At 31.5% G+C, this 26,533-nt stretch overlaps 7 protein-coding genes across 11 annotated transcripts in view; 3 read left to right on the plus strand and 4 right to left on the minus strand.

The window, feature by feature from the left end:
* Positions 1-6,817, minus strand: part of LOC119829537 (ornithine aminotransferase, mitochondrial) — a 9,709-nt gene extending 2,892 nt beyond the window's left edge. The window contains exons 1-8 of one of the 3 annotated variants that reach the window (XM_038352094.1): positions 6,694-6,817; positions 5,941-6,047; positions 2,496-2,634; positions 1,980-2,148; positions 1,581-1,721; positions 1,072-1,231; positions 846-973; positions 440-517 (exon numbers count right to left, since the gene is read on the minus strand). In XM_038352094.1, the coding sequence (XP_038208022.1) occupies positions 440-517; positions 846-973; positions 1,072-1,231; positions 1,581-1,721; positions 1,980-2,148; positions 2,496-2,634; positions 5,941-6,046 (921 nt within the window). In that variant the 5' untranslated portion in view covers position 6,047; positions 6,694-6,817. Of the gene's footprint in view, positions 1-439; positions 518-845; positions 974-1,071; positions 1,232-1,580; positions 1,722-1,979; positions 2,149-2,495; positions 2,635-5,940; positions 6,048-6,397; positions 6,470-6,685 lie in introns of those variants that run through there. The other 2 variants (XM_038352093.1, XM_038352095.1) reach the window with 2 other exon arrangements.
* Positions 6,818-11,544: 4,727 nt separating this feature from the next.
* On the minus strand, positions 11,545-12,530 carry LOC119829698 (NADH dehydrogenase [ubiquinone] 1 alpha subcomplex assembly factor 2). Its single transcript, XM_038352331.1, has 3 exons — positions 12,356-12,530; positions 12,038-12,188; positions 11,545-11,770 (listed from the first exon to the last, which is right to left on the minus strand). Exons 1-3 carry the CDS (start codon positions 12,447-12,449, stop codon positions 11,566-11,568), a joined length of 450 nt encoding a protein of 149 aa, XP_038208259.1. The 5' UTR covers positions 12,450-12,530; the 3' UTR covers positions 11,545-11,565.
* A 372-nt stretch (positions 12,531-12,902) lies between these two features.
* LOC119829697 (low molecular weight phosphotyrosine protein phosphatase 1-like) lies at positions 12,903-13,738 on the plus strand. The gene is made up of 4 exons (XM_038352330.1): positions 12,903-13,036; positions 13,127-13,314; positions 13,401-13,562; positions 13,645-13,738. Exons 1-4 carry the CDS (start codon positions 12,997-12,999, stop codon positions 13,735-13,737), a joined length of 483 nt encoding a protein of 160 aa, XP_038208258.1. The 5' UTR covers positions 12,903-12,996; the 3' UTR covers position 13,738.
* A 1,012-nt stretch (positions 13,739-14,750) lies between these two features.
* LOC119829406 lies at positions 14,751-15,673 on the minus strand. The gene is made up of 2 exons (XM_038351885.1): positions 15,422-15,673; positions 14,751-15,330 (listed from the first exon to the last, which is right to left on the minus strand). Exons 1-2 carry the CDS (start codon positions 15,492-15,494, stop codon positions 14,864-14,866), a joined length of 540 nt encoding a protein of 179 aa, XP_038207813.1. The 5' UTR covers positions 15,495-15,673; the 3' UTR covers positions 14,751-14,863.
* A 1,833-nt stretch (positions 15,674-17,506) lies between these two features.
* LOC119829407 (tax1-binding protein 3 homolog) lies at positions 17,507-19,275 on the plus strand. Its single transcript, XM_038351887.1, has 3 exons — positions 17,507-17,714; positions 17,793-17,921; positions 18,106-19,275. Exons 1-3 carry the CDS (start codon positions 17,661-17,663, stop codon positions 18,292-18,294), a joined length of 372 nt encoding a protein of 123 aa, XP_038207815.1. The 5' UTR covers positions 17,507-17,660; the 3' UTR covers positions 18,295-19,275.
* On the minus strand, positions 19,269-20,143 carry LOC119829408 (NADH dehydrogenase [ubiquinone] 1 alpha subcomplex subunit 5). The gene is made up of 3 exons (XM_038351888.1): positions 19,980-20,143; positions 19,622-19,783; positions 19,269-19,524 (listed from the first exon to the last, which is right to left on the minus strand). The coding sequence occupies exons 1-3, from the start codon at positions 19,995-19,997 to the stop codon at positions 19,348-19,350; spliced, it is 357 nt and encodes a 118-aa protein (XP_038207816.1). The 5' UTR covers positions 19,998-20,143; the 3' UTR covers positions 19,269-19,347.
* Positions 20,144-20,625: 482 nt separating this feature from the next.
* On the plus strand, positions 20,626-26,172 carry LOC119829481 (E3 ubiquitin-protein ligase Topors). Of its 3 annotated transcripts, none has more exons than XM_038352004.1 (5): positions 20,626-20,772; positions 21,376-21,584; positions 21,976-22,139; positions 23,185-23,397; positions 24,053-26,172. In XM_038352004.1, exons 2-5 carry the CDS (start codon positions 21,393-21,395, stop codon positions 25,509-25,511), a joined length of 2,028 nt encoding a protein of 675 aa, XP_038207932.1. In that variant the 5' UTR covers positions 20,626-20,772; positions 21,376-21,392; the 3' UTR covers positions 25,512-26,172. The 3 variants fall into 3 exon arrangements, with proteins under 3 accessions (XP_038207932.1, XP_038207933.1, XP_038207931.1); XM_038352005.1 differs by having other exon boundaries at positions 20,637-20,776; XM_038352003.1 differs by having other exon boundaries at positions 20,653-20,842.
* The last annotated feature ends 361 nt before the right edge of the window (positions 26,173-26,533 follow it).

A 26,533-nucleotide genomic window follows, 5' to 3' on the forward strand; every position in this document is an offset into this window, starting at 1 on the left:
GTTGGCACAACCCAGAGAGCACGTGTAGGGAATCTAAGTGTAACTTCCTACGGACGTGAGTAGCATGGCTCTCCAAAATCTCGTATATCTATACATATAATAAAACAGTAACCATTCCATTTCTGTACATTAAATTTTTTAAACAAGTGATTGCTATGCAGTATGGATGTGTATGACCCCAAAACAATGATTAGTAAAATTGTTTTCTGTTTGTTTGTATGCGCGTCAATTACGTAAAAACCCATGGGCATAGTTTTAGTCCAGTATTAGGTTCTACGTACATTTTATTTGCTGTTGACGAAATATACGCAAGTAAATTCGTAAAAAATGTCATACTGCCTGTACTTCGAAGTACAGAATTTTGTAGTTTAAAAGCTAATTCTACGATTAATGAGTAGCGTTTGACTTAAAAAAGCTATAATATTATTTAAGTACATACTTTTATAGCCTCTGTGGCCACAGCACAAGCCAGTGGGTTGCCACCATATGTAGAACCATGAGTACCTGGTTTAATTACCTATAATAAACAATAAAATCTATTATTTTTTCCTCACCTTTTTGACGTTCCTTTTTATATATAATACAATAAGAGTTATAATTGAACAAAACATAATGTGTAAAAATGAAGATAATCGTCAAATTTACCCATTACTTAGCTATGCTTCCTCTTAGTAAATAAGTAAAGAACAATTGCCAGCAAAAATTCCACTAGACACATCAGCTACAATCTAAACTCAACATAATATAGACAGTTGACAAAAAATGTCTAAAATCCTCATATAACTAACCTTACGATTGAAATAATTTTTGCCTAATCATTAAGAATGTAGATTTGTCAAACTTACATCCATAACATTATTATTCGCAAGCACAGCTGATACGGGCAGAATGCCGCCACTGAGCGCTTTGCCCAAAATTAGTATATCTGGCTTCACTCCCTCGTGATCGACAGCCAGTAACTTGCCCGTTCTCCCTGAAATTACATATAATTGTTTACCAGGTTATAGTTGCGCGTCTTGGCTCGTTAGCACTCTTAGAAATATGTAATTAAATTATATGTATGACACACACCTAACCCAGTCTGCACCTCATCAGCAATCCACAATACGTTATATTTGTTACAGAGTTCCCTCACTTTTGCCAAGTAACCCTCATCAGGAATGATAACACCAGCTTCTCCTTGAATAGGCTCCACCATGAATGCGGCCACATTGGGGTCTTGTAATTCTTTCTAAAATTGAAACGTTCACGTTCACACTTTCAAATTTGGAATTATTAATACCATTATATCTATTACTAGTATTTGCCGCGTAGTCGCGGGTAAGATAGACCCGGGGTGTTACCGGCAAAGTTCCCGCTCCCGTTATATTTCCGGGATAAAAACTATCCTATGTCCTTCCTCGGGTCTAAAACTATCTCTGTACCAAATTTCAACATTATCGGTTTAGCCGTTCTAGAGTTATAAATAATGTAACTTACATGATTTTCTTTTATATATATATAGATGTAGATAGATGGAAATTGAAGATTAATGATTAAGAATTAAGACTAAGGTACTATCAGAAAACAAATAATCTTACCTCTAATGCTGCAATATCGTTGTATGGAACTAGGCTAAATCCTGCCATAAATGGTCCAAACCCTTCATAGCAAGTAGGGTCTGATGATGACGACACAGCTGACATTGTTCTGCCCCAGAAGTTTCCTTCAGCAAAGATGATCTATTAAAAAAAGTAATGTATTGACACCACAAAAATAAGGCGATATTTTTATGACATAACAGTTTAAGTTCCTTTAACATACTGGTTTAATTGTCAAATTAATCATGGATTTTTCCATTTATTATTTCTTTATAGTACCAGAAAACAAATGGAAATAAAAAATCCACTCATATTTTTTAAATTTTCAACGCTGCCTGTTATATAATGTTTAAATTTTATAATGCATTTCATTCAATTCAAAGCAAATAAAAAATTTACCTTAGCTTGGTTCTTTGGTATCTTTTTAACATCGTAGCCCCATTTCCTTGCGATTTTACAAGCACTTTCGCCGCCTTCGACGCCAGTGTTCATCGGTAACAGTCGATCAAATCCAAACAAGTCTGTCATGTACTTCTCGTATTCACCTAGCTTATCTGAATAAAAGGCCCTGAAAAGCAGATTAAGTTCTCTTAAGTAATAGTGATAGAAATACCGTTACGTTATTTTACAGTTTAGTTACCTTACATCAAACAATGTTAGGAAAAGGTAGCGCCTAGAAGTAATTTCAGCGCGGGCTGTAGCTCGGTTTGAGGGTAGAGCCGTAAGTTCTAATGCTGCCCTTTGATGAAGACATTTGCCATATTGACCCTGTTTTATAACCTTTCTGTCTAGTATTATATCAATTAACATTAGATGGCTAATTGGTGAATGGTATAAAGAAACTTATCTATCTAGCTAAAGTTAAGAAATTAACTGCTACAACCGTATGTTTTACATATTTTTTTTTTCATTTACCTGGAGACTAAAGTCAAAACATCTGCCTGTTTTTTAAGTGCCTGCACAATACGGGGATGACAATGTCCCTGGTTTACAGCTGAGTAAGCGCTCAGGAAGTCCAAGTATTTTTTCCCTTCGACATCCCAGACAAATGGGCCTGTAAAATAAGTAAACACAATTAAATACGTAATATACATAACGTTATAATAAACTCGGATTCGTGCCACAAGGGTTCAGTTTATTTGTACTGCAACTGCTAATGAACTAAATATTTCAGAATTTCATCCCCATATCCGTCTATAATCAGGAATTCAAAGTTCGTCCCAGCTTTAGTCCAAATACTTGCTTGTTTAGATTAAGAGAAAAAGATATGCCTGATGTTTTTTTTTTGATACTTTATTGGTCTGAGTACAATAAAAAATAAAGTTATTTATAAACTAGCTGTCTGCTTATACTATAAATAGTATAAGCACTCAGGGATCACGTTCATAATATCCAACAAAACAGTAACAGAATTTTTGCACGTTCCGAAAATAAGCGCGTTCAAAATGACAAACAAACTTTACAGCTTTATATAATTACTAGCTGCACCCGGCAAACGCTGTTCTGCCTTACTCTTATCGTTTAGTGGTATGAAAAATAGATGTTAGCCGATTCTCAGACCTACCCAATATGCTTACCAAATTTCAGAGGAATCGGTCAAGCCGTTTCGGAGGAGTAGAGAGACTAACATTGTGACACGAGAATTTTATATATAAGATTAGAATATCGAGATACACTGTTATGTTACAAAGTGATAAACAGACAGACTAAGTTTGTTTCAAATGAAAATTTGGGATTTATAACATTTACGGAAAAACTTCTTCTTCCAATGCACAAAATTCTACCTTTTATATTTAAAAGTGTCAAATAAAATAAATAGATGTACTATGTGAATACCTATTTTACTTAGGTGAGGCGACAGGGCACAGCAGCTGGCATTCAATAAAATATGTCTTATTCATGAGTTATATTATTTAAATAAATCAATACCACTGTTTTGCCGATAAATAACTCATGAATGAGATATATTAAATAAATATTTATACGTACCTAGCATGTACCTATATAAATCTTTTATCAGTGCTTAGTAGCAATATTTTATATCAAGAAATAATTTCAATCGAGGACCACGCAATAACATATTTATTTTACAATTGAAGTGTTTGTTTACATCATTCAGTTATAATTATTGTATAAGGTTATCTAATCGTGTACTTTTTGTTTCCTTTTCCAATAACAAAGAAAACAATATTTTATAAATAGATTTTATGCTCTGTTGTCTTGACATAGTTGGATCAGAATGACGATAATATGTGTAGTGTTCACAAACCCAATTATATATAAAAATAGCAACTGACGACTAAATACGTTGTATAACTACCAAAATGACGCATTTTGTCTGCTCTTTGTATCAACTTATTACAATTTTACGTCACTCTTTAGATATTATTAAGTGACTTTTTATGAACATAAATAAAACTATTTAAATATTAAAAACACAAAATCCCAACTACTTAATATTCATCTGGTTGTAAGCAATCACCACCACCCATGAACATTTAGAGGTCTTGTCCGCTTTTGTGAGATGAGGGATAAGGAATGGATTAAGGAAAAAGAATTATTCAATCCTGGCGATACTCAGACTAACAAGATAAATTCACGAAATTATCGAATTGTCTGTTCCTTGGTTTTGTGATAAGTTTCAGTTAAATTGGTTCGTTTAAAATGCTTCAAAATCTAAAGGTTTGTAGGTTAAGTAACCGTAAAAAACAAACAAACATACAAGCATACAGATAAAGTTAACAAAGCGCGTTAAAAAAGAAAAAAATTACAAAATATAACGAGGGAGGAGCTACGTGTGACGTTGTTCATTAAATGTTACCTACCTCAAAGTTTGACCTTTTCATTACTGATATATAATTAAGTGTTTGTAAATAAATTGCCTATAAAGTAGATATTCGGTCAGACGGTCAGATAATTTTTTTTATTGATAATACGTTACATTCATTTATCATTGTAGGTATGTATAATGTATACTTAATACCTATGAGCGGTAATATCTACACTTATGATATAAATGTAGAGTTTATTTGGTTAAACGTGCTGATCTCGATTGATTACTAGGGCCGAAGTTTCGAATTAAAATTAAATGTGCATTCGTTTGACACATCTGGAAAACGTTTCTGAAATGAATTAAATAGTAGGTATGTTTGTAACTATCAACAAAATATGTGGCTTAAATAATGGGAGAGGATGGATGAGAAAGCAATTTCGGGTCAGAAATATAATAGAGTGTACGAGGGGAGAATTTAGGAGCCAGTACGTGTCTGCTTATCGAAATACGACAAGAAGATAGAAATGTTTTCAGAAACCATATTTCCAAAAAATTTATGAAATATTATAAGCAAAACACATAACAAGCACAGAGTCAACGTCCTCTCATGGCGATAGTCACTGTCATGCCGTAATTTACGAGTCGTATCACACGTGCCATATTCATCAACTGCCCAAATATGTTCCTATTACAGGGATTCGGGCGTCCTATGGGTGGGTGACAGTATTTAATCTACCACGCTGGCCAAGTGTATGTTGGCAGATGCCACATGTCGCTGAACTTTTGATTCTTCGACATGCCGGTTTCCTCACGATATTTTCCTTCACCCTTACGAGAAGCGATGATGTGGATGAAGTATAGATAAATTGAAAAATCGCTAAAATTCTTAAAAAGCGGTAAACGTAGCGTCAAATCCATGCTCGCCAACTAGTATGCAAGTGTGCATTCCTGCCTTAAACTATCTATGAAAAATTATTTTAATGTAACCAACCTACTTAGCAGTTATAAAAGCAACCTATATCCACACTATGAAATACACTTAAACTTAATTAAATATATTTCGTTTAAAACTAAATATCCCGAATTAAGGACAATTATATATTGCTGTATTGCAACTCAAGCTTCTTTTCTCCATATCTAATATGAGCTTTGTAAGTTTCCTCTACTACGTTTCTAATATCTTTTAATTGCTACATTGCTTAAAATTAAATGGACTGTAAATTATAATCGAAATGGGCATTCATGGCAGTTAGGATAGTTTCGGTTTATTTAAAACTACACGGTAGGTAACCGTCAAATCGGATCAACACTACGCTGTATTTGTAATATAAACATAAGGAAAAAAAATCCGTTAACTTGCAAGCAAATGTTACGGATTACAATCTCAAATCAAATAATAATCTGACAGTTTTACAATCTCACCGTGTCTATTAATGTGAGTACTTTATTCGTAGGATTGGCCAAAGTTTTAGGTAATAGGAAACGTTGAGTATTTTAGCATATATATACTTAAATAAGGTTTCTTTTCAGTTCCTCCATTTCTAAGTAATTGGTTCTATTGGGTTTACAAAAAAATAATCTGCTTACCTTCACCACGACAGAGAGCGACTGGCAGCGGGGCGTAGTTACGGCAACCATACTTATCTTCTAGTGCGAAGATTTCTTTTGAAGAATGTTGCCTCTGCGCAGCCATACTGTAGCGGACAAATATTTCGAATTTAGAATATAGATTCTACGGGGGTTATATGACAATAACTTTATTATATTACTAATAAATTGTCATAATTAAGGTGCCATTATGAATAAAATAAAAATAAGCAAATATAAGCAGTAATAAGATAATGCTACCTGCACCACCAACCAAACAATTATTCGTATTCTTATAGCAATTTCGATAGAGTACTAGAGCATCGTAAGGCAAAAGAAAGTTCAATTTGTACATTCGGCCATGAAATACTTTAATAAATTTAATTAATATATTAACCTTAATACAACTACTTATTTTATTATCCGTGTTGAACTTAACACCACATTGTTTACTCACCCAGACAATCCTTTAAGACCTTTATCAGTGTAATAGCGCAGCTCACAAGCTTTATATATTACCCTTCTCGTAGATAACATTTTATTACTTCTATAGTTAATTAAATACTAATATGTATAAACGGAGTAAACGTTTACTAGTGTTGATTTCCTAACAATGTCACTGTGTGTAACATTAACTAGTTCAATTCTGTATATTTGATGAGAAACCGGTGAAATAGCAAATACAGCATTCATAAAAGTGATTATTTTTTTAATATGAATTTTATATTATACATAAAAAACCGACCTGCTAACCTTGATAATCCGTACGCTTAGAACATCTATTTTCAACGTCTATGTTTTAGGTATGTGCGTTTCGTACAAAAGTAAACCGAACACTGAATTCATTGAGACGAATCAATTCGTAATCGCGCCTGCCGAATGTATGGAAAACTACTCCCTGTAATTTACTGTTCTGTTACGTCATTTGATCCCCATGATAGCTACTCACATCAATCTCTATACCGTGCACTGAAAGCATTTATTTTATTATAGGAATGTAGGTATAAAATATACGCAGCTTTATAATTTCCATTATTTCCAATTTCAACCTCTCTAATTTTTCTTTGTTTTATAATGTAAATAATCTTAACAAGAAAACAGCTGTAGGTTTATCAAAGATCAATAACAAACTACGAGTATAATACAGTCATTAATTCAATATTACTTTTAGCAATACATGGCCTTTTCCAAAAAAAGTTTTGACAAAAATATTGATAATATTAAAAGTTAGTATAATGATAAAAAGAGAAGTTTTACATTTATTAATTGATATGTCCACGGCCTTCTAATTCATAGCCTGCCAAATATGTGAACGATTTTTCACGACTTTCACGACTTTTCATTACAAATAAGACACAAGTTAATCCATAAAGTAATTCAAACGTAATTACAATAAATTATGTAACTTAATCTAACAAATAAGTCAATTACAAAGCAGAAGCAACCCTTCGTACGAAGAATAATGTTATAATCGTGTCAGTGTTTTGTAACGCAGTTCAAAAGAGTTCATTTCTTACTAAGAACTAATTCTTATCATACTTAGAAATTAAACTTTTTAACGGATTTAAAAAGAAATTAAATACTTTTTAACTGATTTTAAACGCGATTGATTAATCATATTATTTATTCTTATATAAACAAAACTACTATTTGTCTGTAAAATAACAGGTTACTTGACCTCTAACCATAACTGATAACATGAGCTACTGAAAAGTTAGTATTTATTTTAACGAAAATTGTCTTTATAATCAGTAAATAGATAGATTAGATATATATGCCTATATATTATACAAGATGCCATGTCAGAACGGACCGTTACGAATTGGTTTACATATTTACATCGTGTGACATTAGTAACATAAAATTTTTCGTAGTAGAATCAAGTCCGACCATATAACACTTAGAAATAGGAGTGAGTTTGCATAAATATGAGTTTGCGTCAGTTGAACATAATGTAAAAAAATAATAGATAATTAATCATTCAATTTCGGACTCTCATGTATTTTTTTTAATATTAATTGCTCTGCAATATGGCTTTATACACCTTCAAAGCAATGGTTTGTGTTTTTTTTTATAAATGGCTAGGCTATATGGGCTAGGCTATCTATACTGTATGTAACGGGGACAAAAAAACTAATTCGCTAATATGTCATTAAAAGATGTCTTTAGATAAGCCTTAAAAAATGAAACATAGAGGCTTTTGCATCTACTTAACGTGATGGTATATACGTATCATAGAAAAATGTCATACTGCCTCCTATTCGAAAAAAAGTCCAAGGTTAAACTTTTAACATTTCTCTTGCTAATGATGTTCTATTTTTAAATAAAATTAAATTGCATAGAATAGTTATATATACAATAGTTATAATATCTCAGAAACGATGTCTCTTAAGAAAAAGTATCGACACCTTTTATAGATAACTAGCTTTCCGCTATGGAGTAGCCTTTCCCATGGTCTAGACCTAAAACCGAACCTTCTAAAAAGTATGGTATGTCCTTTTACAAGTTCAGCCCCATCTTCATACCAAATTTCATCAAAATCGGCTCAGTGGGTTTCGTTAAAGCGTAACAGACGGACAGATAGAGTTCCTTTCGCATTTATAATATGAGTAGGGATCATATGCTCTATACTATGAGAAAAGGTAATTGAAAAAAAAACTTACCGATTCAATGAATATCGCAAAGAAAGAATTTTACTTGACCTCTTTATGTTTGTATTTTTTTTGTAAGTACCGGAATACTAATGGGTATAGTAATATTTTTTTATGATGTTCTAAACAACTTTACCAATTTTCATCTCAATGTCAATATTTAAAACATTGAATGTGTAGATTGCATGTAGATTACCCGGACTATTTTAATGTCACTATAAAAAAAAATATGTCGGTTTGAAGATTGTCAAGAAGCAGAAAGGATTGATAATGAAAAGTTGGAAGAGAAAACGTTGGACGTCTCATCAAACTGAAGCTACCCACGATAAAAAAGCATAATAGCTATTAGTAATCGTTGTAAAAATAGCCTCGGGATCCCGGACTATACCTAAGCACTTTAATAAATTTTATAAGATTGCTGCATTGCTATTTGTCTACGTTATTTTAAAATATTGAGCATAGTACGATAGAAATGAAACTTAATTAACACTTTTTGGTAATTTTTCAGATTAAAGTCAAGTATTAAAATATAAAAAAAATTATTGTCAATATTGATATATCATACAGTATTTGAGATCAATTTAATTTAAAAATGTCCGAGACAATATTTTTTAAAATAACAGTATTCATTGAGATATGTATAAAAGTCAACAATTTAATTATTATAGTATCTTGAACATTTTTTACGCTCATAACGTCACCAACAATTATTACCAACACTTCACACCAAATGCTAGACTTAGACGAACAGATTTTATCTTATTATATGCAACGATGCTTATCTCTTATCAAATATCATTTAAACGATTTATTTCATCATATTTGAGTTTCAAATCGTACATTTAACAACTTTAGTTTAAGATCTGCACAAAATGTTTTTGAACATGATTGATTAATATTTTTAACCTCTCTGGGTTCACACCTAATATAGTCCACAAGTTGAGAATGGTCAAAATAGAGATACCTACTACTCTTAAGATTATGTGTGTCTTACTGGTGCCCGCGACTTCATTCGCTTAAACTTTGAATGGTAAAAGTAGGTAATGGTAAAACATGAGGTTTTAAATAAATTTAGATGTAAAGTTTAGATATTTTCTTCTCCATTTTCTACAAATATCTTTGATTTCTTTCATCAAATGTACCAGATCTCGATTTTTATAAGTCAGCAGAAAATGCCCATCAGACTCAACAACTTTTACAAAGACATCATTTATATATATGAATATGTGTAGGCTTCTGGAGTTCCACATCGGGAGTTCCAAATCTTCAATTTTTATAAGTCAACAGAAAATGCCCATGAAACTGAGCAAGAGAGAAGAGCTAAGACAACATTCCTGTACATGTTTTAGAGTAGCTTGGCTCTTGGAAACTAAGACGTCATTCCTTTGCATGTACATGATCAGAAATGCTGCAATTTGTCATGGCATACTTTTTATATCTCTTATCGTTTAGGTGTCTCCGTTTCCGAAATAAATTTTAACCTATAGTTGCTCAGACTTAATAGTTAATACCTATAATACAACAAAAAACTTTCATTAAAATCTATCCAGTTCCGGAGATTCACGTTTACAAACGGAAAACAGGAATTTTTTTTATTCCGGAGATTCACGTTTACAAACGGAAAACAGGAGTTGTGTTCTATTACTGTATTCCCTTTAATTATTAATTTTTAACTAATTTTCATGGCATCAGAACAATCATATAGATATTTTAAAGTTAATACCAAGGAGAATAAAAATACTCTGCTATGCTCTATTTTATTTTAAAATTAGTCATACTAATTTTCGCGATAAGGAGTCGTTTAATCGTTTAGTAAAATTGTACTTAAAAAAGCTTTTTTATGAAATTTCTGAGGATTTTGCATAAGATGTTCTACATGTTCTATTTATATTATGTCCCTAAATATGTGGATTTATTATAACGATGCTCAGTTTTATTTAGCTTTACTATTTTGAACAGTATGATAGTGAAATGCATGTGACGTTGATTTTCCCTATTTTTAATATTTTATGATAAATAACTTTAAGAAGCATGTATCAGGCAATCACACTATTTGATTTTCTAACATATTATTTAAGAATACGGGATCGGGATACGTTTGAATGAGTTGCGGGATTGCAGTCAATAAGTGGTGTAGAGCCTCCTGTAGACTTTTGAACTTTTGCTTTTGCTTATTGCTCTCCGACTATGATATAGTAGCTACAAATCTTGTTCACTGCTAAGCTAATATTATTATGAGACAACAGTCAAGTGACAGAACTTATTGTGAATAGAATCATTTTCTAGAATTACAAAAATTATGAGAAATCGGCCATCGCTTTCCCATAAAACGTAGATAAGTAAATTTTTTTTTTTTTTTTTTTTTTTTTTTTTATTTATGTCACAGCGGGCAGCGGAGCTGGTGGTTCGCCTGATGGTAAGCGATCACCACCGCCCATAAACATTCGCAAAGGTTACCTCCGTGAATGCGCTGCCCGCTTTTATGGGGTAAGGGAAAGGAAAGGATTAACGACTGGAAAGAAGGAATGGACTAGGACGGGTGAGGAAAAGGGAACGGGCCTCCGGCTCCTCCACTCACCGTACGAAACACAGTGGCATGCCACTATTTCACGCCGGTTTTCTGTGGGGGTGTGGTACTTCCCCGGTGCGAGCTGGCCCAATTCGTGCCGAAGCGTGCTCGACTCCCACAATAAAAGTAAATCTTTAGCATGTTGCATATCACATGTATTTGACAATTTATAATTTTGCAAGTTTGTTTTTAGATTATCAAAAGAGTTATATTATGAATATATATTTTTTTACATTTTTCTAGAACAACAGATGATGTATGTTTCCATTGTCATTGCATTACATGACACTTCTCACAGGTAATAAAAAAAGCATAATTCAAAGTAAGTAACAATTTATATTTATTTGTTTAGTAACTAAAATAAATTCTCACTAATTATTCTACTTTTTACATAATTTATCACAGCTAATGTTTGTTCCTGTGTTCATCCTGTATATCCCCAACATGATAGTCCTTGTACTTAGGATAAGAGTCTGGTCCTTTATCTGAGGGAGCAGGCAATGAACCACCATCAGCCAGTCTGTTTTGTTCAATTTTTGCAGCATTTTCCTTCTTCAATTGAGCTATGGCAACATTTTTTGCTATTTCTTCTTCCGTTGGTGGTTCCTTCCTGAAAATTATGACATTTTCTTATTTTCCATAACCAAATTTTTCTAAGGTTTATATGTCAATACTTTTCCTTTTTGTACATTCTATTAAATTATTTTGTTTTGAATCGCAAACAAACTGAAAATGGTTTATGGTAAATATTTACACTGGTTTAATGGTTTCTATTAAAGAATCTATCAATTCTATATAGATTATTTTTCAATATAATATTTTCAAGAAACAAACTACACTGCTGCCAAAATGTATGCAAGTTTAATGCTAAACTAACCTCCTCATTCGCAGCCATGCCTCCCATTCAGCTGGTATGGGATCTTGAAAATCTAAACCTTTTGCTGGATCATACCATCTGGCTGGATTTCTTTTCCCCCTACTTGGATCAGCTGGTATTTCGAAATACTCATTGCCAATGTAATCTTTTCCTATAAGCACAAAAATAATATTCTGAACAGTAGAAAATTATGTAAACAATCTTGAAAACAAAAGCATCTCTATAAATGTACATAAATTATAATAAGTATTCCTATTCATATGTAAGTACATGGGAAGTTACTTATTAATTGTTTTTATTTTTTTTGTAAATACGTACCTATTTTATTACCCCGTATTTGTCGCGGTTTGAATGAGTTAATAAAATTCCGAAATGCAATTCGCCAAACATATCTATATTCTCCGCCAGACATCAGAAATACGTGTACCTGGTTTTGAAATTTTTTGACAATTAATAAATAATGCGCAATCCCTTTACCTGTTTTTGCCGATTACTCCACAGATTAAGAACTAGTTTGGATTACTCTATGATTCAGTGTTGCCGGCGCTTATTATTTTGTGCCGGAAGGTACGTTTCGTTACCTAAAATTTAAAAGCTTTATTATTGTTTGTCTAATCCAATTTTTCAAGTCAAAGCTACAACTACATAGGTACACAAATATATAATACACAAATAGGCCCAAACTCAAAGTATTAAAATGCACCACTGCCACATAATACTATATATATATAATCGAAGCATGAATCTAAGCATGCTGACTTCTTTCGTGGCGCGTATAAACTGTTAACAGCTACATATGTCCAAATTTGAAGTTTTAACTTTCAACTTAGTATGTATTCCGTAACTTCTTCATCTGTGGTATGCATAGAAAAAAATACTTAGTACCTACATCATAATTCCTTATCATTTTTGACATTAATAAAAAATAGTAAATAGTTTTATAATATATTTTTTGAAATATGGCTGGCGAAAAGAAGAAAGCACTGTTTATTTGTTTGGGTTAATATTTATTCACAAATTTGGTCATTTTTTGCCTGTACGTACAGGTAACGTATGTACGTTGTGGTTAAAACTATGTATTGTTTACAGGAAATATTTGCCGATCGCCTATAGCAGAAGGTGTATTTCAAAAAATAGTAAATGATCTAAACAAAGGGGACGAATGGGAAATTGACAGTGCAGCGATAGGCGGCTGGCATGTAGGCAATCCACCAGACTGGCGAGCATTGGATACTATGAAGAAACATGATGTACCTTATAATAATTGTGCTAGACAAGTTAGTAAAACGAATTCCCTTAAATATTTTATAGAATTTCCTATCTTTTCTCCTTGTGTCATTAAATAAACATGTTATGATTTTAGATAGTCAAAGAAGACTTCAATCATTATGACTTTATTTTTGGAATGGATAACGAAAATATGAGGGCGCTGAATTCAAAGGCACCAAAGGGGTCTAAGGCAAAACTCTTATTGTTTGGAACCTTTGATCCAGAGGGAGACAAAATTATAAGGGATCCATATTATGTAATTATATACTTTCCATACTACTTACTAAATTTTTCGTAATTTTGTTTATAGTGTAGTACAAATATTATATTATTTACAGGATAGTGGTGCAGAAGGGTTTGAAAAATGCTATCAACAATCTGTAAGATGCTCAAAGGGATTTTTGGAACAGTTAGAAAAAGGAAATATATAAATTTAGCTATCATTTTCAATTGTTAATATTTTATAAATAATATGAATAGATTTTATTTATAAGTTAAATATACAACATTACAAAAAATCTTATTTAATTATTGTGTTACAATAATTAGAACTATAAATAAAATAACACAAGCATACAAGAGTACCTTCAAAATTCTAAGTTATTCGTCAGAATTTATTTAAAACCTGAGGCATGGCCGAATTTTATAAGAAACTAGCTGCACCCGGCAAACGCTGTTCTGCCTTACTCTTATCATTTAGGGGTGTGAAAAATAGATGTTAGCCGATTCTCAGACCTACCCAATATGCTTACCAAATTTCAGAGGAATCGGTCAAGCCGTTTCGGAGGAGTATAGAGACTAACATTGTGACACGAGAATTTTATATATAAGAAATATATAAACAGTCACAGTATATAAAAACTCTGGGTTTTACTCATTTAATTATTTAAGAAGAAACAGACAGATATTTTGTAAGTGCAGGTTGGTAGAAAATAGTATCGAATATAAAGGAATTTATTTGGTTATAAATACAAAAGTAGAAGCATATTTGAAAGCTATATTTTTAAAACTACTTGGAGAGTTGGTTGCCTTCGTAAGACATAACAACCAGGTCGATAGCTTCAAATATAATGTAGTCTTATACTTGGATACTTTTGGTTCCATTAAATGTGAACAATCAAAAATGTAAGTTACTTCTTATTAAAATAGAATGAAAAAGTAAATAGGAACTTTAAAATTATCAACATTAGACTAAAGCGATGTGCAAAATTTTGAATGTTTTTTTTTAGTAAGCCCCAAATGAATCACAGTGCAAATCATTACCAAGTAAAACTATAAAAATTTTCTTTTTGAACTTGAAAAAGTCATAAATCCTTCGAGTAAGAATTTTCAGAAGCATTTTCTTAAATCGTCAACTGTGCTCCAAGATGTAGTTTGATACTTAATATTAAGTCCAGTATTATATTAACCATAAGAGTAAACATGGTAAGAAAGAAGAGAGAAATTGAGAGATTGGACCCCATTTATTAAAATAATCTTATACCTCCACAATACAGTGTTAATTAACATTAAAGTAATTACACATCTCACTTATAATTTACACACTATATGTTATAACTAAAATCTTTGCAAATTGTCTTTCACTTTTACAACAATTTTATATTTTTTCTTGATGGAATTAAAATCATGATATTCATCTTTAGTATTCAAGTAATCACCATCACAGGGGAAAGTATTTACAAGGCAACTCTTAAACTTTCCCTGATACTTTGATTGTAAGTTTTTATGCACAAGGAAATCTACAAACCATAAAACTATGGCATCAGAAACAGATCCTGCTATATACTTTAAACAAAGCAAATCTCGTTTGCTCAAAAATCCTTTACTTATATATTTTCTTTCAAAATCCTTCCTCAATATATTTTCTGAATTGTCTTGGCATTCACTTAACGACTCAGTTTGGTCATGTACTGTATTTGAGAAATATGCTTGCATTTCAGGGTTATCTATCCATTTGAATACAATTGGATTAAACCTATCGTCATTAGCGTATGCTGGCATTGCAGAGTCCTCATTGTATGATGCTGTAAAGACAATGTCTTGTTAGATATTAAATGCAAAATTATGAAGATAAGTAGAATAAACTGTGAAAATCGTGTTATTCAAGTAACTGACAAGGTAGCTCGTCGTCACTTTCAAGTAAATTTTCTATTTCTTGCAAGTTAGCTACTTCTTTCTTGGTTTTCATTGTACGAAACTTTCAATACGAACAAATTGTATAAGGTATTTATAGTTGTTGAAAAAAACGCAGTGTATCAAAACTGATGAAGCTGTTATTCCGTATTATTATACTACTCTTCGGTGTTATTCAACAGATTAGTATTTATATTTTGATTTATAAATCCCCGTTTACATTTAAAACATAGCAACTAGCACAGATATACTATATATTATTATCAGTTATCACAGATTAATAACTAGTTACTATGTAAACTATTTCAGAATTTAAAGTGTATATATTATCTATTAAAAATTAATAAGAGTATGTAGTACTTGAATGCTCAGGCTCTAAAATATAAAAAATAAAATTTGTTTACTTTGGGCGTTAGGTCGGTAGCCGCTTTTCTTTTACGGTAAGATAGACCATCTATCTTACCGTGATCTAATCATAATTTTAGGGTAACCATGATATCGTCGATAAAAAAATATTATTAGACCGCGACGCAAATCAACGGGGTAATAATTTAGGTTAAAACGTTTTGTGTTGAGTTCGTCAATGGTATCATAGAGCCCGAATGGTTATACTGATTGTGATGATTCTTTTTTGTCTATAGCATATGATCGGCGGAAATTTGAGATAAAAAGTATAACGTCTATACCTTAAACCTAATTTTATTGAAAGCCTCCAGTTTGTTGTCGTACAAAGTTGCAGCACCAGCTAGCATACGGCATACCATATTAGGTCGTTGACCCATGTGGCGGACTGTATCCCACACCAAAGTGGCATGAGGGTTTTAGTCAATTGTTCATCATCATCAGCCCATATATGTTCCCAATGCGGGCATATGTGCCCATGAGGGTTTTAGGCCATAATCAAACACTCTGGCCAAGTGCGGGCTGGCAGATGTCACATGTCTTCGAACTTTTGATTTTTGGACATGCCGGTTTCTCACGATGTTTTTCTTCACAGTTTTAAGCGGTGGTTACGGTATCCACATGTGCAGATAAATTGAAAAATCAATTTATTTCCTGCACGCTCGCCCGGTCTCGAACCCCGACTTATCGAACTTGAAGTTCGAGGTTCTCACCACTGAGCCACTGCTTGGTAAACTATCGACAATTATCAGCTGTGTCATATGTTTTAAATGATAGAATCAACTAAATTAACTCATTCGATTCTAAATTGTATCTTCTATATCGAGCATACGTAAGGAAATAGGCAAGATGACAGTTCGATATAAATGATATTTGAGATTTAAAGAGCAAAAATTAGAGAAACGTGAATTTTTATATCTATCGACACAACAAGAAAATGTATTTCTGTGTCTTGCAGCACGAATAAAGATTGGAAATTTTTTGTTTAATTTGCAGTGAAATGACTTACGACCTTATTGAACTTGTATGTCAACTAAAATTTCTCTATGTTCATTATATTTTTTATGTATTTGTTTTTTCTTTTCCTTTTTATTTTCTTTACACAGTTGAACACATTCCTCTTTCCCGAAGTTGGACCTGCCTAATTGGACGGTTTGTCCTAGATAGACATATTCGTCAACAACTTCGAGAATAGAGTTTCCAACAAAGACTGGAGTGGGCGCAACATGGACATTCGACATAATTTTCGTCTTTTCCATGTTCATGCTGAGGCCCACTTGTTGTGTTGTGTTGTGTTTACCAAATTTATTATGTATTTTTAGGTGTCCTTCAATCGGCGAATAGACTTCCTCACATTGTTCTTTGTTTATTTTAAGAAACTGAATAAATAACTGAACTAAGAGTGAAAAAAGATTGAACTCTCAATTATTTTATAACTACTCACATGATCTTAATTCAAAGACTATTTGATAGACGATTGTAAGTTTAATATGAAACGATCATAACCATTTATTTTCATAAAATTTTGTGTTAAAAGTGTACTAGGAATATGTGTATTTTGTGTTGTAATCACAGAGTAAGTTATAGTTTAGTAGTATGTTATCTGTGGTGATAGACTGTACTGTTCTGCTTGTTACTTGGTAGTCTGTTAGATAATTTGTCTTTTGAGTTATGGGTTTTGACTTATGTGATATGTCATGTCATTTACTGTTTCGACGAAAGCGTTCTTTCAAAGCAAAACTTTTTTGAAAATACTAAATTAAATTGTAAAGCTTTAACGAAATTTTTTCTGATTCGTCTTTATAAACAATCATCAATCATGGCGAAAATGGCATTTCAGCACCAGGCCGGAACGGCTATGGAGTGTCTTAGCGTAAGATTCAAGACCACTCCCATCTCATGTTTTGTTGTTAGATAAATCATATCTATCGGAATTGTTTTTGTTCAACAGATACCAATAACTCTCCAAAAAGAGGCTGGTGTAGACGCCGAAGGACGTGAAGTAATGAAATGCGGCTTCAAAATAGGAGGCGGTATTGATCAAGATTTTCGTAAAAGCCCGCAGGGCTATACTGACAACGTAAGTTTTAGAAATATAATTCATAATACATAATTCACTGCTTTACTATGACGTCCATTGTACTATAAAATCCAACTATATTTAATTAGTCTTTTTTTAATATACAACAGTACTTTTAGAATAATGTATTATCATTGGTATAGTTATGATTTTGGTAACATATGAATGAAAATGTTTATTTCAGGGTATATATGTAACAGAAGTACATGAAGGGAGTCCAGCAGCAAAAGCTGGTTTAAGAATGCATGATAAAATTCTGCAATGTAATGGATATGACTTTACTATGGTGACACATAAAAAAGCTGTTAGTTACATAAAAAAACATCCAGTATTAAATCTTTTAGTAGCAAGGAAAGGTGTAACATCAACTTAATCAACTATGTTATCACAAATTTTTACTAAGTTATTGTTCTAAAATAATTTTTCAGAACATATTGTGGTTTTGTAATGTTATTTATTTGTTAGAATATGTTTAGATGTTTAAGTTTGTAACATATTGTTAAGAAAAGTATAAATTCAGTTAAAGCGTTTATATTTGTTGGTAACTATTTCAATTTGGATAGTTTTTCATTGCTTAAATAAAGAAATAAATATATTATTTTTACAATTTTATATGACAAATATTGGAGGTAAACCTAGTATTGATGTGGTTTATGTGGAGGATTTAAATATTATTTAAGCTATAAAAATCTGTCCTGCAAGGAAGTAAATCAACTTTTCTAGTTACCATTATTAATATATACAATTTGATTATAAGAGAAAGGAAAATATGAAATAAAATGAAAAGGTTCAAGGCTATATTTATTTAAGGTCGGCCAATGTTTATTATTGTAAAGATAAAAAGTATTAAAATTTTGAGTATTCACAAAATTTTTAGAAAATATGTAGATTATATTATTTTTGTATTAATTAAAACATTCCCATTTTTCATGTTCATGTGCCAAAAGTGTTAAAAAATATTATATTAATTCAATTTCTGTCCAAAGTTTAAAATCATATTCACCAAAGAAAATATTATTGCATCATACATATTATAAATGAAATGAACTCATGTAATTAAATATGACAAATACAAATCACATACAGACTAAATTAAATCTAAGTTTTAATTTAAGCTATAACGGGTTGTTCAAAACATAATTATTAAAAGAGAAAAATATTGCTAACTAAATCTGCAAAATTACTTGAACAGTTTTCTAATAGGTAGGTATTTCATTTAATGCAGTGAATTGAAGAGAGATGAGGAAATGTGTAATTTTTTACACTACCCTTTTATGTTCTGTAAATAAACAATTTTCATGTAATAGATATAATTTTATACTTTTATCTTCAAATAAAACATTTCTATTTCAGATTTTTCTTTATTTTTATTGGTGGAATTAGTTAATCATCATGTCTACATTGATATACTATAAGATGTCTAAACTTAAGCTTTGGTAGGGGGCCAATCCCACTGACCCTTGGGGGGTTTTGATACAAGTGGCTCCCATGGCTTCCAATTAAGCATTTTGCGAGCTAAATTCAACTCGTTCTCTGCCTGTAGAATCAATTCCTCAGCTTGTCCACAATTTATTTTGCTTTCTAATTCATAACTGTCCTTGGTCTGAAAACATAATTGTGAATCACAATAAGATCAAAATATTATACTGATAACACAATTCAGTTGTTTTTGATTCTTGAATTATATTTAATTATACAACCTGTTGAAGAACTGCAGCCCTCTCTTTGACAATTTGCTCTGTATATTTTCTATACACTGATTGTTCAGGCATTTTTTGCAGTGTTCTAAGAATTTTACCATATAACGCACCAAGTGTATGATGCGGATTTGGGTTCACTGCTAAGCCCATAAGGCCCGTGGTCTTAAAACAATCAAATAATTTGTTGATTTAATTTTTTTCAGTAGTTGAATATAAAGTAATCTACTCACGAAAAAAATCAAAAGATCAGTAATATAGGTATTATTATATTAGGAATAGGATTAAGGATTGATATTATAGTTTTGGTTATGTAATATAAGATCAATATTTATTACTTAGTTAAATCCCATAGTATTACCTTTTTCAATAAACCCATTTTAATGCCTTATTTAAAGATATTGGTAGACTTCACTTTTTTATGGTACCAAGTATTTCCTAAAATTCTAAAATCTTCGAAAACTGGTCTTACTGCCAATTGGTATTTTTTTATTTCTATTCATCTTTTGACATTGACAATTGTTTGAAAACAATTGAAATATAGTATATATACATCACAGAATGCACAGGTTATAATTAATGTGCTATTATATATACCCAGGTATTTTATTAATATCACGCCTAAAATATAACAAAGAACGAATTTTGGATAAACATTGATGCACAAACAAAATTATGCCTTGGAAAGGAAATTTTTTGTTAAGTATTTTTTGGCAAAACACATCTTTGGGCTTTGAAATAAATATTGTTAGGTACATATTATATTGTATATCATGTATGTCGGCAACGTTTATTATTATTGTTGTAATTCATGCATCTTTAATATGGAATATGATCAATCCTTAATCATCAGACATCTAGATTTTTAGCTTTTGTAATTTAAGTGACTCATCATAGATTGCACTTTTTAATTTTTTTATTCGATGAATTAAAAAAGATTATTCATAGATTGAAAGAATATTTTTTTTTACCTATACCACTTTTCGTTGTGTACATTTGATAGTCTGTATATATTTTTTTATTTACTCGATGGGTGCTGTAGGTATAGATTGTCAAAAAACTTCACGCAGTCGCACTTCCAACTTCCAAGCTCGGTTTCAGGTAGTTGACTAAGATGGGATGTATTGGAAATTAAATACGGCCATTGCATACACGTTGGTACTCTATTTTCAATTTTATATTATAATCTTTGATTAGTACATCCTCGCTAGAACTCATGTTAAGGTAATGTTTGTATGTGACAATTTGGTTTATAAAAATGTTGTGAAATTTATAGTATATATCATGAATTAATAGTAACAGCAGAATCATATGCAGTTGTTTGTATTCTCGATTTGTCCAGAAATTATCAGAATTGTGGATACAGTAGGTAGTTGTGAATTAAAATAAGCGCAATCACTTCTATCATAACAAAATCGATATAAATTTTAGATAAACTGGATCTTGTCAATGTAACAATGTTTAAGGAGATTATTAACGTTTAAATTAGCTAGAACTCAGGAAAATGGGAAAAAATAATTAGAAATGATAGTTAAGCAACTCAAGTATATACATAAATTGATATATTTTGATTATTAATTAAGGTAGATATTTATTTTTAGCTTTAGTTTCCTGTTTATCACAATTAAATGGTACAACATCCAAATAGCTGCAAAAATTGTTTGACTACACAGAATCCCACCATGTAATTTATCCACAAATATTAAGGTAATTGTTTTCTGACATATGATTTTTGAATTTGTATTCAATCATTCTAGGTATTCATGGTAGAAAAATGGAGACATTATCAACTGCCTCGCAAGGGGACAGCAGCGTAAAGAGCGATGATAGTAGCCCACCAAATGAAGGCGGGAGAAGCTCTCCACCCCCAAATTGTGCTATTTGTTTAGGAACATGTAAAAACAAATCATTTACAGACTCATGCCTTCACCAGTTTTGTTTTAAATGTCTCCTCACTTGGAGTAAAGTAAGTACACTTATATAATGTTGCTATTCATTCATATACCTATGTACAATGAAAGCCTTCTACAGTTCTTGTTATGCTATTAAACACCAATACTGTCTTGCTTACTGAATTGATTTTACTCTGATTCTTTTGACATATGACATAATGCAATAAAGAGTGCAGATAATGTTTCAAATCTCACAACTGCTATGGTTTGAACCTTTCATTCAGCAACCAATGCAGGATTAATTTAGTTCATAAAATTTTTCAGTTTCTAACTACTTATTATTATTTACCTTATTTATGAACAAAAACTTTGTGAACTGAGTCTCAAACAAATATTATTTATATTTTCTTCTCTCTCAGATATGTGTAATTATACAAACTTAATTTTTACAATAACAATTTTCAGGTTAAAGCGGAGTGCCCACTGTGTAAGCAAAATTTCAAATCAATTATTCATAATGTACGCTCAAATCACCAATATGAGCAATATATGGTCGAACAGGCTCAAGATGATATTGAGAGAATTGAAATTGATAATTTTACAAATACAACCCGAAGATTTAGATACAGGTAAAATAAAATTCTGCCTTTTAATCTTATATCATGTAATACTAAATCATGCTAATATTATAAATGTGAAAGTTTGTTTGTTTAAATGTTTGTCTGTTGATCATGCTGGAACTACTGCACGGATTTTGATGAAATTTATAATACAAACACCATATGAGCTGATTTGGGTGACAGGATGCTTTTTATCTCTATTAAAGGCTCCCTTGAGATAAAACAGTAATCTTGAAATCTGGGCGAAACCAGGATGAGTGTCTAGTATTTCTATATAATATAGTGAATGCACTACCTATTACTTATAAAAAAACAGTTGAACCTCTAGGAATCTCTAGGAATCTCTAGGAATCTGAAGTAATCCATTCTATGCCATTTAGCCTGAAGTATTTGCATTCTTCATTGATGGCGTATATATAGTCTTTAATCCATATGAAGATTTGATAATACCTACTTCTATCTCTCTAACAAAACAAAAGATGAGGTTTATCTGGAATGTTAATTGACCAGCGGAGTTGGATCACAAATGTAATTTGAAATGATTTGACACAATGCACACAGCAGTTTGTTTGAATCTAATTGATTTATATTTCTTAAATCATAATGACTCATAAACATCTTACAGAATTAAATACATTTAATATTTTAAATTAATTATATATAAGCATATAATGCTTTTGAAATTGTTACTTTAGAAAATATTAGGGTGTAATTAATGATTGAGGCCTTGTATTTATGATATTATTATAATTGTTTCTTATTACAATGCCAGTTATAAATTGCTTTTTTGCTTAGGATATAAATTATAAATTGCTTTTTTGCTTAGGGTAATAAAAATTCATGAAACTATGTACATGCTCTACATAATAAATTGTTTAAAAATTTAAACACATTAACATATAAATTTTAAATTAAAATAGAAACTGAATTAAGTAATTTTAATTTGTTAAATAGTAAAAACGTTATTTAGCTGCTTAAAAATATATGAAATATATTTTCATTAAGATGCCTTATTAAAATTTTTGAAAGCAACTAGGAATTAATTGATCTACAGGACAACTCTTACTTTGCCAAGGCGGGATTCTGTGGCAATTCAACAGCTCTTACTGCAGCATTACCCCATGATGGCTGATGTGCTCCCAGCACCTTCTCATCGTCGTCGCCCATCTTCATATTTCAGACGCACAGTGTATAGACACAATCTATGGGCCCGGCCACTTCCTGACTTTACTGGAAGATTCAGAGATTGTACCCCTGAATTTTACAGGTTTGTTTTTAATGTAGTATAGAGTATATTGACACAACAATTTGTTTTAGTCTCTCTAAAATCTCTATATCAATTCCTGTAGTGCCTATAGTCATCCTAGGTTCAATCTGTTAAGGACTAGTAGGGGAGACGCAGAGGGAATGTAAGTGTTTATTTAAACATGTCAGTTAGTCAGGTTAATATAAGGGTACCTTACCAATTGATAATTACCCCCAGATATAGTATCTGTAAGTTTCACTTCTACTTTTACCCTCTGAAAACTTGACGCGCTCGTGTTAATTTTTTTATTATTATCTACTTTTTTCATAGTCACGCCGAGCATGAAAATCGTCAGATTAATTATTCTGTATTTCTGTCAGTGATCTTTTACCGTAACTATAACTTCTCCCTTACTGTTACAATTAGAAATGAAAGAGGAAACTTTTTTACCTATTTTACGTACATATCTATAACAATTTATGTAAATTTGTATATTTGCTTGTATTTGATATAGATATAATATTCATTTATAACATTATTTCTATATGACTCAGGGCTGTTGCATATAACTTAGATATAAACCTTATAATATAACACCACTTGAATATGGTTGTCAGTCCTGGGAAACCTATTCATTAGGAATACTACTCTTTTATAATACTGATATAATTTATAGGTACAACATCTCTCAAATGCACCGTTTGATGCCTTGGCTTAACAGGGAACTTCACTATTTATTAAATGAAAATACTGGCCATATTTCATATGTGATGAGTCAAATCATAGATTTACTTCCTAGATATCACATTAATTCACCGGAATTTCGGGAGGCAGTGCAAAGATATTTTGGTGATAGAACAGAACATTTTCTACACGAGCTGTATTGTTTCGCTTCAACACCATATGATATGGCTGGATATGACCGAAACGTACAGTATACTACGGACTCTCGTATATCAACTATGGTGAATGAAGTACTTTCGAGCTCGGATTCGGAAAGCAGCGTAGATTCTGATATAGTGTTGGTTTCGCGTTCAATGCCAGCTGAGGCGCCTCCAGGTCCTTCGCGAATACCAGCCCCCGTATATCCTCAGAACTTCATTTCAGAACCTGCTGCAGACAATGTAATACCTATCGAAACAATATCCCAATCTGACTCCGATGACGATTCATCAGAAGTTATGGTCATTGGATACATAAAACCTCCTCATGCACGAACGCCTGAAGTAGTAGATTTATTGGGATCAGATAGTGATGTAGTAATTGAAGATGAACCACAACCAGAACCAACTCAAACTTCCGAAACACAAGAAAGTAGACCAGCACCTCTTGTAAAATTAACACTAACGCAACATAATGTTCAACCTGCTGCTGACTCTGAGAGTGAAGGCAGCACATACACCCCACCTCTGCCTCGTAAAAGACCACACGAGTTAATAGACAGTTCACCTGTATCCTCTAGTGTGGAAACATCACAAAGTTCATCGACTTCATCCAAATCGATAAACACATCATATTCGTCGACAAGTTCATCAACACTATCCTACTACAGCGATTCTAGTTGTGATTTATTTACACCACGTGAGAAGAAAACAAAGAAAAAGAACACAAAAAAATCTAGTAATAATCCAGAGAAACCAAAAAAGAAATCTAAAAAAAGCAAATCAAATACACATAAAAATAAGAAAATTAAAATCAGTAGCACTCCTGACAAAAAAGTTACAAATAATAATCGAAAGTCTACTTCTGGTAAGGGGGTGAAGTCTTCAAAACGATCTAATAGTACTACTAATGCTCCTCCAAGTTTAGATCAACCTAGTACAAGTGGTACCCAAACTAGTAGTAAAAGCAGTAAAAAGCGAAAGATAGATATGAAACATAGTAGTCGTGAGAGCAAAAGACTGAGAAGCGTGGTTAATGTTGTAAATAGGTATCTTAGAAGTTCTAGTAGTCGAGAGTCGAATCACACCAGTACCTCAAAGTCATCATCTAGTACTAGCACTTCCAATCCCGAACAAAATGGAACAGTCCTAGACAATGTTACCAGTGCAAGTGCGAACTTATCAGATTCATCTGATTCCGAGTACAACCTTCCATTGAATCTAACTGTTAAAATATCGCAGCCTCAAAAATAAAAACATGCTGTGATTTATTAATTTAAAATTGCCAGAAATTAATTACTAAGATTCAGATATAATACATTATGTGCTTGTAATTACTGATACATTTCATTCGGCATGTTTATTTACAGTATTGAAGCTGAAGCGACAATATTTGTAGTTTTTATATTATTTCTGCGAAGGAATGAATCTGAGAAAATTTTTGAGAAAACGAATTATAACACTGGTGTAATTATCGGAGATGTTAATTTCAACCAGTGTTTGCTTTTAATAAGCTTATTGTAAGCTACCATCAGTGAAGGAGTAGTTTGATTTGTTTGCAATAAATTTAAAAGTTCTTAAAACTAAATTATAAAAAATAATAAATGTATATTTTTCATATCTATTTATGATTGTTTGTTATTAAAATAATAAATGAATGAAGGCAGCCAAATTACATCGCCATTCAAAAATGCTGATATGTACATGATACTTTGAATTGGTACATAGTGTGCTAAATGTCAACAAAATATTGTAAATAAATCAATAATATAGACATAGCATTAGATTTTTGTAAATGAACAATGTTTTTATCCGGTTCTTGGTAATTTAATATTTATTTCTGGATTTTTGTTCCATGTACTTGAATGGTATGTATGTGATACTGATTAAGAATTAAAATTATGCATCATATAAATGGTTAACTTTTATTTAATACACAAACAACTATTATATGTTCAATATATATACAACTGCTAAATAAACAGGTAAGATTCATATAACTTAATGAGGGAACACAAAAAAACTCATTTGGGAAAATTAAATGTGCAACTCTTAGTACTTATATTAATCAGGTTGTAAGAACTTGCATAATAAGATCTTCTGTACCCTACCTCATCACAACACTCATCCTCCAAAACACTTGTATATTGTAAAACCAAGATGTATTACAGCTAACCTAATTTAATTATTCGCACTCTTTCTTCATCTGAATATGGCGTCTTTGTTTCAGTAATTATTGAAAGGGCATAGAAATGAAATATGTTTATGTTATTAAA

Source organism: Zerene cesonia, chromosome 10 (assembly GCF_012273895.1).
Source record: "Zerene cesonia ecotype Mississippi chromosome 10, Zerene_cesonia_1.1, whole genome shotgun sequence".
Lineage (NCBI taxonomy): Eukaryota > Metazoa > Arthropoda > Insecta > Lepidoptera > Pieridae > Zerene > Zerene cesonia.